Here is a 12,309-nt window from a genome sequence, read left to right as displayed (position 1 = left end):
AGTGCTCCATCAAAGGCTAATGGAGCTGGCCTAGGAGGACAGAGGGATGCTAAGTTTGAGAGAGAGAGAGGTCAGAATAAATGAACTCTTAAGAGCTCAACTAAATCTTGTCAGAAACCCTTGCCCTGGGAAGCACAGCTTTAATGATAACACCTCAGGCACAAATCTGACTTCAGGATAGAAGATTCTAGAAGGGGATGAGCATGGGTCAGCCCACTTTGATTCTCAGGGCTGTTTGGGGATCCTCAGTCACGACATGTCAACAGGCACTGGGCTTTCTCTCCCATCACTGAGGTGCAGAGAGCTGAGAGAGCAAATATCCAGAGGATTCAGGCCCCCAGATGTTCCTGGAATTATTACCTGACCCGCTACAGAACACAAACACCATACAGACTCACTGGAAGAGTTCTAGGCTCCCGGTTCCTTCAGAAATCATAGGATCGGTGCTGAGGATGACGGCAGAGGGAGGACACCAAGAGAGCTCCGGCTGTCCCACTGCTCCTCCTGAGACCACCTTGGGTTTCCAACGAAGAGACCCATGCTTATTGTAACTGTACTGACCACAATCAGTTCTATAATTAAAATTCCATTTAAAAAAAACCTTAGCACCCATGCGAAGAATGTCTCTCCAGCCAGCTGATGACTCACTTAGCATTATAGCTGTAATTACGTTAGCGCTTTTTAGGCTCCTCAGATATATTTGGAAGTTATTGATATTCCTAAATATTCCTCTAATAGTATAAAGGCTTAACAGCTATGAAAACATCCCTTACACATTTCCTCATTCCCCACAAATGTCTTTCTGTAAACAGGCCTTGGGGGAGGGATGCTACTACTAATGATGGGGACACCCATGAGCCAACAGCAGCCTACCATAGGTGTGGTGCGTGTCCACAGCTCTTATGATGGCGGTCCTGGCAGTGAAAAAGGGAGAGGAGTGTCTGTGTGCTCTCATCATGCAGAGGGTGACCATCACTAAAGGTCCAAAGTAGCCTGCCCAAGACTTAGTGCTAAGCAACAGGACACATCCTCGGGGTCCATTTGCAGCTCACACAGAGAGCCTGGCAGCTGGACATCACCTCTGGACAAGGACAGCCACAAGTGCAGTAGGACCCAGTGGAATCCCTTCAGAGCCACCCAACTCCATGCCCCTGCCCCACCACACACACCCAGGCAGATACTGATTTCCCCACCCAGGGACACTGAACCTATTCTGGCTTTCTTTTATTTGCATCTTTTGTAATCAATGGCTTTCCCCCAGAGTCATGAAATGTCTGTTTTGAAGTTCACATTTGAAGGAGGATATAGCGGTCACCTGTTGAGTTCTTTTGCCTAAGAATTTAAGTGAAATCAATTTTCTGAGGGTCACAAAATTGAAAGGTTTTGGGGGACTAGGGCTCAAACCTTTTGCACCCTTTCTCCATTTCTTTTCGAAAAGTGACATTTCTAAGGGGGCAGCCAGCCTGCCACAGGGGAGACTAGGATGACTCACCACCCTCAGGTGGGGTGGGAACTCCCCTACAGAGCCCACGTGAACAACAGTAAGAAGGTGTGACATTTTTGTTCTTTCTACCCTGCAACATCCTTTATTTATCTCTATTACTTTTGATTTAAAAAACATCTTTCATGTTATACAGGGCCCTGTGGTATCTGAGCACTGGAAAGAAAAAAAAAAGCAGACTCTGTACTCAGAGGAAACACAGTGGTACTCCATAACAATGCTTGGTATCTCTTGAGAGACCCCTGCCCATGCTAGACACCGTGGTGTTCTCTAGTCTTCATCTCAGGGTGTCCAGAGAGCTAATGGAACTTTGTAAAGCAAAATAGAGGTGCCTTCTGGGAAATACTGCGTGCGTGACTTAGAGTCACAGGTGTGGGTCTCAGGCATTTAAAATGGCAAACCCTCCCATACACAAAGGTCTCACCCTTAGTACCCCCCATTAGAAATGCTGAGACCACCAAGCAATGACACTCGGGAGGTTAGCACCCGCAAGAAAGGCAAAGGCATTGCAGGTTGAGAATCTGTAGAGCCAGATGAGGGCTTCACACGCTGTAGCAGGGACTCAGACAGGCACTGTCCCCAAGGTGTCATGCCTTTGGACTAAAGGCTCAAACTGGGACTCTAAGCAGAGAGAATTAATCTTCTGAGGCTGTTGTGGCAAATGGCCATGAACTTAGTGGCTTAGATTTTCAACCAATAAATCTCTCTCTAGTTTTGATTTTGAAATGAGGTCTTGCTATATATAGCCCAGGCTGCCCTCCAATGTAGGCTCCTCCTCTCTCAGCCTCCTGTGTGCTAGGATTATAGGCCTAGTCTATCACCATCCAGCTCTGAAGTTTAAAATTCTTCAACAGTGTTGGAGGCCAGAAATCCCAAACCTGGTGTAGGCACAGCCAGGCTCCTTCTGGAGGTCGGAGGGGAGACTGTCTTGGGCTATCCTGGTCTCTGGAGCAGTAGCCTCCAAGCTGCTGCTTAGCTTGTTGCTACAGACTGCGCCTGCTTCCACCTTCATACCATGCCCTCCCTGTGTCTCCTTGGCTTACTTCTTGCTGATTAATTTAGGGCCCTTCAGACAACTAAGGATGTCCTGCCCTTTTCAAGGTCCTTAAATTAACCACGTCCACTAAGGCCCCCTTTCCAAACAGTGCACATTCACAGGTTGTGAGGGTGAGTATGTGCACCTCTCTCTTAGGAGACCAGTGTCAACCAAAATACACAAGGTAAAGGAGAGAATGAGGGCAGAGTTGTGCCAGGACATTTGGTTCAGCTACCCCTGTGAAAGGTACAGAGAAGAATATGCTAGACTCAGTGCCAAGGCCAGCATCCAGAGGCAGACAGGTTATTCAGCTTGTCCTGTGGAAGGCAGAAGATGCTCACTGCTCTACCACCAACACCTAGATGTCTTCTGTTTGGCCTTGTCCTAATTCTGCGCTGTCACTTCTGGGCCATTAGACACTTTTTATTTTTATTTATTATCGTGTGATTGTCTCTCTCTCTCTCTCTCTCTCTCTCTCTCTCTCTCTCTCTGTGTGTGTGTGTGTGTGTGTGTGTGTGTGTGTGTGTGTGTGTATGAGTATATGCATGCCACACTGTGCATGTGGAGGGTCTGAGGACAACTTTCAGAAGTAAAAGCTCTCTACCATGTTGAAGGTGGCTCTCACTTCTACTGCACTTCATACTCTGCATTCGTTAGCGTTCGAGCTTCTGGGAAATTCACCTCTGTCTCCATTTCCTGGTAGGAGCACAGGGATTATAGACGCTCACCATCATAGCCAGGTTGTTTGTTTGTTTATGTTTGTTTAGTGGGTTCCTGGGATTCAGCTCAGGCTATCATTCCTGTGTGGCAAACGCTTTTAATGGGGGAGCCATCTTGACTGTCATTAGCCCGCCACTAGCATTTTGGTGTCATCAGATTAATGAGGTAGTTTTTCTCTTCCATGAGAAAGAGCCAAAGAGCGGGCTCTGCCCAAGGCTGCACTCAAGCATCCCTGGAGTGATCCAGATGTGCTCCCCATAGAACACCTGCGTTCTGCTTCTTCCTTCCTATGACCTGCACTGCCAAGAAGGCTTTTATCAAGGCAGTGATTCTAAAACAGAGAAAGCTACCTTTGCTGCTTTTTATTTCATTTTCAATCCCATGCATGAGTGTTGGCTTATACGTCTGTCTGTATCACGCGTGCTCAAAGGCAGAGAAGGCTCTGGACTCACTGGAGCTAGACTTGGTTGTAAGCTATCGTGTTGGTGCTGGGAACTAAACCTAGGTCCTCGGCAAGAACATCCAATTCCCTGACCCAAGGAACAGTCTGTTAGCTCCTACTTGCTGCCTTTTACTACAGATCAGACCAGACAGGTTGGGAATTTTGGAAGCCATTAGGGTTCAGTTTCTCTGCTCTTTTGATCAGGCATGGAGTAACAGCCTGGCCTCTGTAGGCACTGAGAGGAACAACCGCCTGTCTCTGTAGACACAGGGAAGAAAAACTGCCTTTGTTCTTGTCACTAACGCTCTCACCTCTTCCCATATCAAATGTCTGCTTCTCTGCAAGCCTCAGTGGGAAAGTGTACTGTGAACTAATTCTTACTGTCACCCTTCCTACATCCATAACATAACGTCGCAACATAGCTGTGGCCAAAAGGCTGGGGGGGACAAAGAAGTAAAGAGCCCAGAAAATAAGCCTGGGAAATGAAGACAGAAATAGATGGCTGTGTCTTTTCCTCTGCTGAGACGACCAGGAAGAGACAGCGCTCTCGGCAAACCAGGGCCCACATGCTACTTCACCTGCTTTGTTTCACACTCCCAGAGGCCTTTCTAGACAATCATTCATACAGGAATGTGGGCCTTGAATTGACTTCTGAAGGCACATCTAGCATCTAAAGACAGTGCTTTCCAAATAGATGGCCCCTTGCTCCCCCAACTCTGGACACAGCAGTCAACATCAGAAACATCCTTTTCCTTTCTGTGGAGGCAAACAATCTGGACTTCATCAGTCACTTTGGGAGGTCTCGCTCCATTTTCTTTCATTTCTCGCTTTTCCTTAATGAAGCTCTCACTTTGATTACAGCCACATGGTACAGCTCATGTCTTTGGCCATAATTAGTATGGAACACTGAACTTGGAGCTACTGTCTCAAGCTAACGCCCAGCATCCAAGTCCTTGAGTCATGCAGGCCAGGACCCAGGAAGTTCCCACTGCTCTCAAGATCTGCACCAAAGTCATTAAAAGGGGATGGCCGCCTTCCTTTCTGGAGTGACTTCTCCACTAGTCACCTAAAGCAGGTTATTGGAAAGGTTGCTACAGGGACTCCTGGGGCTTCGTCGTTTCTGCTTTCTGCCTCGAGTTCAAGCAGCACGGTGTGACTCAGGCCAGGGTTCTGCTCGCTTTGAATTTCCCTGACTCTAGAGCCAAGCAAACTATTCCTTACTTATTAGAAACCATCAGTCTCAGATATCCTCTGACAGCAACAGGAAAAGAACCAAGGTGACACCAGAAGACAATGTAGCATGACAGGAGGGTCCCACAGTCATGCTACCTTAGTGTCTCATAGTGCTGATGTTGTCCACACTTTGATAAAGAACCTGATCAAATTCAATGCCACTAAATTTTAATCAATGGACTGCATTCACCTCCTCTTCTTCCTCTCCCTTCTTCCTTCTCTTTGACAGAGTCTTATGACCCAGGCTGGTATCAAACTTGCAATCCTCCTGCCTCAGTCTCCCAAGTAGTGTGATTCTAGGCATACACTACCACATCTGGCTTGGATCTTAGCATGTTCAATAATTAACTGAAAATGTCATCATTTGAACAGTATAGTTTACTTCATCGTGCAAAACTTGGCAAATTCTCCCCCAGTCAACCTACCTGACTCTATAGGTTCTGGCACTGAGCCCAGGCTGGTTGTGGTTTCTGAATTATAGCATAGTTAAGGGCTGCATAAATTAACTCTCATGGGGTGACCCTGAGGGAGCTCAAATGCCAACAAAGATTAGCCAGGGGACAGTGGGTGACAGGAGCAAGCTGAGTCACCATAGGGAGATTCACCCTAGAATATATCTCTCCCTTTCAAGTCCCAGGCTGAGGTGGGAGCATGCTTCTGAACTGTTTCAGCAGAAACAGAGCTTATACTCTCATCTCTGATTTTCATGCCAAATGCTAACATCTCATAAAGAATGGGAGCCGTGGCCTCGCTCTGCCCAGGGGTTTTGCATCAGCTGGTTTCTTATCTGCAATGCTCTGTTTGGCTCCTCTGTCCTCCATAGTGTTACATCTTCTGCTCAAGCATGTTCAAAGAATACGAAAACCAAAACCAACCAAAAGCAAAATATACCTTGGCTACTGGGCTCTTCTAATGAAGACAAGACATACCCATCCATTTGCCTAGCCCCATCTGGCTTCTAACATGCAGTACCTCGACATTTCTAGGCAGGAATAGAAGGGGGCAGTGGGGAAAAGACAAAAGGAAATTATAATTACTCCTATTTTATCAGTTTAAAAATAGCAATTCTCCCTCCTACTTATATACCCCTCCAGCTACTGCATTGATCTGCAGAACAGTCTGCATAGGATCTTTCTGCCTAGCATCTGCATGCCTAGTCACTCAATAACTGGATCCTCGTGCACTGAACATCGCTCACATGCCAGCCAGGCATTTCCCTGTATATTTCACTTAGTTCTCATTTTCTCCCTCAAGAAAGCAAGTTCATTTAACACTGATACATGAACAGGGGGGTATCCACATGGAACTGCATATATACATGCTCGGGGTGGGGGGATCTACACAGAAGTGAGAGATACACACATGGGGGACCTACAAGGAAGTGCATGACTCCCTGACATTTTACACATGCATATAGAAAGGACAAGTTCAAGTCAATTCAAGAATCAAAGACAGGCAAAGTCAGTTTATCAAACAGAAAGAAAGTCCAAGGTATAGAGACTCTGATCACCAGTTGTCTGTGCTGGAAGAGAACTTAAGAGAAAAGGCTTTACAAAGGCTGAGTTCTATGACCAAGAGGGTACTTTGTTCTTATTTTAAAATATCGTGTGTATGATGTATATGAGTGTGATATGTGTGTGATGTGTACAGTGCTGTGATCTATGCAAATATGCAGCGTGTTATAATATGTGTAGTGTGAGGTATCCGTGTGATCTGTGCGCACGTGTGTCTGTGCAAGATGGAGTTGTAAATTCAAGCTCTCAGTGCCCTCTTCCTGCTGCCACTGAGACCCCAAGCATAGTGAGAACCTGTAAAGCCATGCAATTCAAGGCTGTCCTATATTCATGGAGGTAAAAAAGAATCTGAAAAGAAAATGTAGTATGAGTACACATAGCACTCACACTCACACGTGCCACAGTTTCTCATAGACATACATAACTTTTCTTCAGAAAGAAATATCATTCTGCCTTTTAAAAGGATGACATCTTTTTATCTATGACAACGTGGATAAAGTTGGGGGACACTAGGCAAAGCACCGGAAAGCACGCCGTGCATCGTCTTCTGTGAACATGTCGTGTGATAGGTTGAGCTCACAGAAGCAGAAGGTAGGACTAAGGCACAGTGCACTGTAGATTAGAGGACACGAGGACATAAATCCAAAGCTCAGAGTTCCAGTTCCTCAGAGGAAGCAATTCTGAGGTATGACATGGGGTCAACGGTGAGAACACTGCACTGTCCCTGTGGCCTCTGCCGTCTGCTGAGTCAGCCAACTACACCCTAAGAATATTCAGAGAGAAATAGTGCTCGAGCACGGGCAGGCGTTTCCTCTCGTCACCAGGCCCTGAACAGAGTGTAGTGACTGCTAACACACCATTTCTACCAGGAGTCTAGACCACCTGAAGAGCACAGGAGGGTGGTCTCACGTTTCACTCTCACCAGAACCCCAGAAATCTGTCTGTCTCTACCTTCCCAGTGCTTGTTTCACAACTGTCTGTCACCACACCCAGTGTAGCTTCTGGGGGTTGAGCCCAGGTCCGTGAACACTCTACAGACTGAGCATCTCTGCGTCCAGGAGAGCAGATCTTAAATGTTCTTGCTCTCCACACACCAGCTATAACCATGTAGGATGATAGGTACGTTTGTTATCTGGACAGTGTTTGCCATTTATACCACATGCAAATATCAAAAGAGCACAGTGTAGACTATAAATATGTATAATTTCCATTTGTCAGTCACACCTCGATAAAGCTAAAGGGGGAAAAGATTATGTTTTTAAAAGCCTGGAAGTCTTTATGGATCTGAAAGAAAGTAAAGAAGTAAAACATACTGTGGGCAAAAGTGTGTGTTGGCTTACGTCTGTGAGCTAAGGGAGCTAAAACGGTCCGTCACCACCTGAGCCAGGCTCTCTGCTATAAACTGGGATGGTGCACTGCCCACAGCACAGTGAACGGAGGTTTTGCCATCTGCTCATCCGGGGCAGTGGAAGGAGGCAGCTGAACCCGGGCCAGGTTATCTGCTGGTATGATGAGGATCTGGGACATTCCATTCTCACCATGGAAAAGGAGTCCCCAATGCCATGTGAGACTTGCCCTGGATCAGAGTCCCTGGGAGCTGAAGGCAGGCAATGGCCTATCCCAAACCAAGACAGGTGACTGCAGATCTCACAGGAGACCTGCAAGATGAGGCTCTAACCACAGCCCAGAGCACGCAAGGAAAACTAGCACCACAGATAAAGGCCAGTGACGTGCACAGATCCACTCCAGATAAAAGGAAAAGCGACCTGAATGGGGTCTCACAGTGGCACCTTCGAAACCAGGTGGCTGCACACATCGTCGACAGTTGCTGTTTTACCACGTCTCCAGTGTAGCCCGTGGCTGTGAAAACCTCGCATCCTGTGACGAGGCTGGAAATGGGCTGCTTGGCTTTATTTAGCAGCTGACAGATGCAGTGGAAATGGCTGAGCCCCCAAAAGGCCAGCAAAGAGAGCTTCCACGGCTCCTGAGACGACCAGTATGTGAGGCAGGCAAAGACTGATGATGGATGACAGAGGCATCGCGGATGGGAGGGCTGTGCTAGCCTGGGGCAGAACACCTTTGTCAGAAAATGGGACAGTGGACTCAGATGCACAGTCCCTCCAAAGTCAACAGGGATTTTAAAACTATTGAACTCCCTACTTTCTCTGCCACAGAGGAATTACAAACATCTACACTAATAAAGCACTTTAGTTTGCTTTCTTTTGCTGTGATCAGCACCAAAAGCGACTTGGGAAAGAGGGGGTTTACTGGGTTTTTATATGCCCTCATTGCAGAAGGAGGTCAGGGTAGGAACCGCAGGCAGGAACCTGAAGAACACCGCTTACTGGCCTGCTCCTCATGGCTTGATCAGCTTGCTTTCTTAGACCATCCAGGACCACCTGTGTAGGAGTGGCATGGCCCATAGTGGGCTGGCCCCTCCTCATCAACCAACAATCAATAAATGTCCCTCAGACATACCTACAGGTGAATCTGATAACAGCAATTCTGTACTGAATTCCTTTCTCCTGGGTCACTTGTTTGTGTTGACAGAAACCTGACCAGCACAGAAAGCAGCTGTGTGTCCCAGTTACGCAAATTGAAGTGGAAGGTCTTAAAAAGAAAAGAGGACCATTTGATAAAGGTCAAAAGAAGGGGTTGGGGATTTAGCTCAGTGGTAGAGCGCTTGCCTAGCAAGCACAAGGCCCTGGGTTCGGTCCCCAGCTCCGAAAAAAAAAAAAAAGAAGAAAAGTTGAAGCACTGGGTGGTACAAGTTCCTCTTGCTACTTTACTCAGTATTTCTTGCTCGAATACTCAGAGTGAAGCTAGCCTTGAGAAAACCAATGAAGGCCTTGGAAGAGTTACAGGCCTGAAGATGAGGGCTCAGCTCCCCTGGGGAGGACTTGCTGCTTCCCTGAGCACAGCCTCCCTGTGAAGCAAAGGTGGGTTGAAGAAGAGATCCTGTTTGCAGGAAGTTGCTGGGGTGGGAGGAGAAATCACACACTGTACTCAGGTCCAAACCTGAGTGCTCTCTGAAGAGGTGGGAAAACCTGGTGACAGCTGCTCAAGTGGGCAGACACACTCACTCCCATGAGAGCAGATCTCTAGAGACCCATGGTGTTAGCATTTAACCAATGACAAACTTAATCTTTAAAAGAAAAATCCCAGAGGAAGGGGAGTTAGGTCAGTGGGTAAAAGTGTGTATCACAAGTTCTAGCTCGCTTTCTTTGTCGTTAGGAAGACCACAACCAAAAGCAACTTGGAAACGGAAGAGTTTATTTGGTTTCACAACCTAATTGCAGTCCATCACTGAGGGAAGCTAAGGCAGGAATCTAAAGGCAGGAACTGATAAAGAGACTATGGAGGAATGCTGCTTACTGACTTGCTCTCTATAGAGTGCTTGGTTTGCTTTCTTATTCAACCAAAGGGTGGCCCTGCCTAGGGATAGTACCGCCCACAGTGGGCTGGTCCCTCCTACAACAAGCACTAATGAAGAAAAATCCCCCTGTAGACTTGCTTACAGAGCAATATAATCAAGGCATTTTCTCAACTGAGGTTCCACCTTCTCAGATGACTACGTTTGCGTCAGACCCGATAACAGAAAACAAAACAAAACAACAAAAACCAGCCAACACACCACACAAACATGAGGACCTCAGTTCATTCTAGACAGGTCATAGCCCAAGCATCCGAAATGTCAACATTCTTACTAGATGAGAGGTAGACATAGGAGAGTCCCTAGGTCAGCCAGCCTGATGTTAAGCTGCAGAAAAGAACAAAGGAAGAGATTGTCTCAAGGTGGAAGATGAAAATCCAACCTCTAACATGTACATCATGGCCCAGGCACATCCATATTCACAGGCATGGACACATACACACATACACACAGAGATGAATGCTAAGAAGGAAAAAAAGAGATCTTAAAGGGCTCCCTACACATCATGCTCACAGCAAACTTTAATTTGCCCCAAAGCATGGACTGGTGGGTGGCAAGCTCCCTGACTGAGACAAGTGTTCAAACTAAGAGCTGCTTAGCTGAGTCACTAGTGTCCAATGTTCCCGAGTGGGCCGCTGCTTAATTACTGCTTCCAAATCTGGACAAAAGCAAATCCTTTGGCCAGACTTTTCACAGGGCAGAGGCAATACCGACAGAGCCAGTAAATACTGAACAATTCAAAGTCCTCACAGGTTAGTAATCCAGCTTTCTTGCATATCTCCCATCTACACCACCTTAGTGAAGCAGGGGCAGATCTCAGTGATCAATATGCCCTTATGGTTACCGATGGACACCTGCAGATCTGCCAGCAAAGCCATATTGGAAAAGAAACAAAGAAGCAACCACCGACCATGGACAGTTACTCGAGAGTTAAGAATTCTCTCCTCTGTTTGGCTGTTTTCTTTGCCACTTTCCCACAACCCATTAGGGAAAAAAAATAGCAGGCAAGATTTTAGCTACTCATAGACAATCTGGAGCTACCGGCTTTCATCAAAATATTGGTGAATGGAAGGAAGTAGAGGTAGTAAGGTAGTTATTGGGAAAGCGATGACTGCTTCTTTGGTTAATAGGGTGTAGGAAGGGTGGGAGGGGCTGGAGAGATGGCTCCGCAGTTAGTACACTTATCACTCTTGCATTGGACCTGGGTTTGAGTTCCCAGCATCGTGGAATGGCAATTGGTATCCAGCTATAATATAGTTCCTTCCAGGGGAAGTGATGCCACCTGTCATCTTCCGAGAGCACTACATACATGTGCTGCATGGACATATGTATAGGCAAAACACCCATAAACAGTAAACAGAAATAAAAAAAAATCTTTAAAAAGAAAAAGATAGGCCTTTGAGCAAAAGAGACGGAGCTCTCATTTGGCATCAGGGCTTCACTGGGGCAAGCAATCCAGTCTGTATGATTCAGCTTCCTTGGAGGGAAAATGGGAATGTTAGTGCCTGTGTTGGTAGCAGTTGTAAAGGTTGAGCAAAAGAACACAAAGAGCCAAATGCAGTTCTCAGCACCTGGGAAGCCCGTGAACCGATTCTCTTCATGTAACCAGGTACGAAGACAAGGACTTGCTCTTAAACCGAGAGAGACGGCATCTCCCAGTGAACACTCATCTGTACCAGCAAATCCTCGTGATGCAGTTTGCACGTTAAGATCCACAAGAGTTGAACCTTACCTGCCGGCTTCCTTGCTTGGAGGAACAGCTACTTGTGCTTCTTGAGGGTGAAACCAACTTTTGGGACACACCCAGATTCTTCTCGTCACTCATTGTGAAGAGCAGGTCCCTTGGGCTCAGCGCGGTCAAAATGCCATGGGGAGACGTAGAGCTGAAAGTATGAAGTCCTCGCAGGAAGTTGCTGACTCTTAACCAGTGAGTCTGAAAACCATTTTGGAAGTCTCAGAAGAAATCTCTAAAAGCAAAAGAAAAGTAATTAGAGAAGCTAGAGAATTAAGGGGGTAGACATCACCTCTTCTTAGCTACATGTGGCAAGGTCACGCCATCTCATCTTATGAGAAATTCCGTATATGTGCTTTTTCAGATAGCTTTGAAATGTGACGGGTTCAAGAACATTAATATGCTAATTTGAAAACAGATACTTATAAAACTAGTACGATAAAACATTCCCAAACCACAGGGAGACAATATTTTGTATTATTAGCATCACTACAATACTACTACTACTAGTAGTACTAATAATCATAGGAAGAGGAGGAGGAGCAGGAGGAGGAGGAAGAAGAGGAGGAGGAGGAAGAGGGGTAGCAGCAGCAGCAATAGCAGTAACTGGCATTGTGAAGAAATTAGAATCTTTGTGGGTATGAACATAAAATGCACCCATGGCAGAGAGGAGTTTGTCAGTTTCTCAAAAAATATAA

General features: G+C 46.4%; 1 protein-coding gene across 1 annotated transcript in view; it reads right to left on the bottom strand.

Moving 5' to 3' along the window:
* Osbpl3 (oxysterol binding protein like 3) overlaps positions 1-11,847 on the bottom strand; it is a 78,092-nt gene extending 66,245 nt beyond the window's left edge. The window contains exon 1 of the mRNA XM_032906537.1: positions 11,612-11,847. Within this exon, the coding sequence (XP_032762428.1) occupies positions 11,612-11,704 (93 nt within the window). The 5' untranslated portion in view covers positions 11,705-11,847. The remainder of the gene's footprint in view (positions 1-11,611) is intronic.
* Positions 11,848-12,309: the final 462 nt, after the last annotated feature.

The sequence above is a fragment of the Rattus rattus genome, chromosome 6 (genome assembly GCF_011064425.1).
Source record: "Rattus rattus isolate New Zealand chromosome 6, Rrattus_CSIRO_v1, whole genome shotgun sequence".
NCBI classification, from domain to species: Eukaryota; Metazoa; Chordata; class Mammalia; order Rodentia; family Muridae; genus Rattus; species Rattus rattus.
Note: the sequence above shows the minus strand (reverse complement) of the source record. Positions and strands in the feature narration are given on the sequence as shown.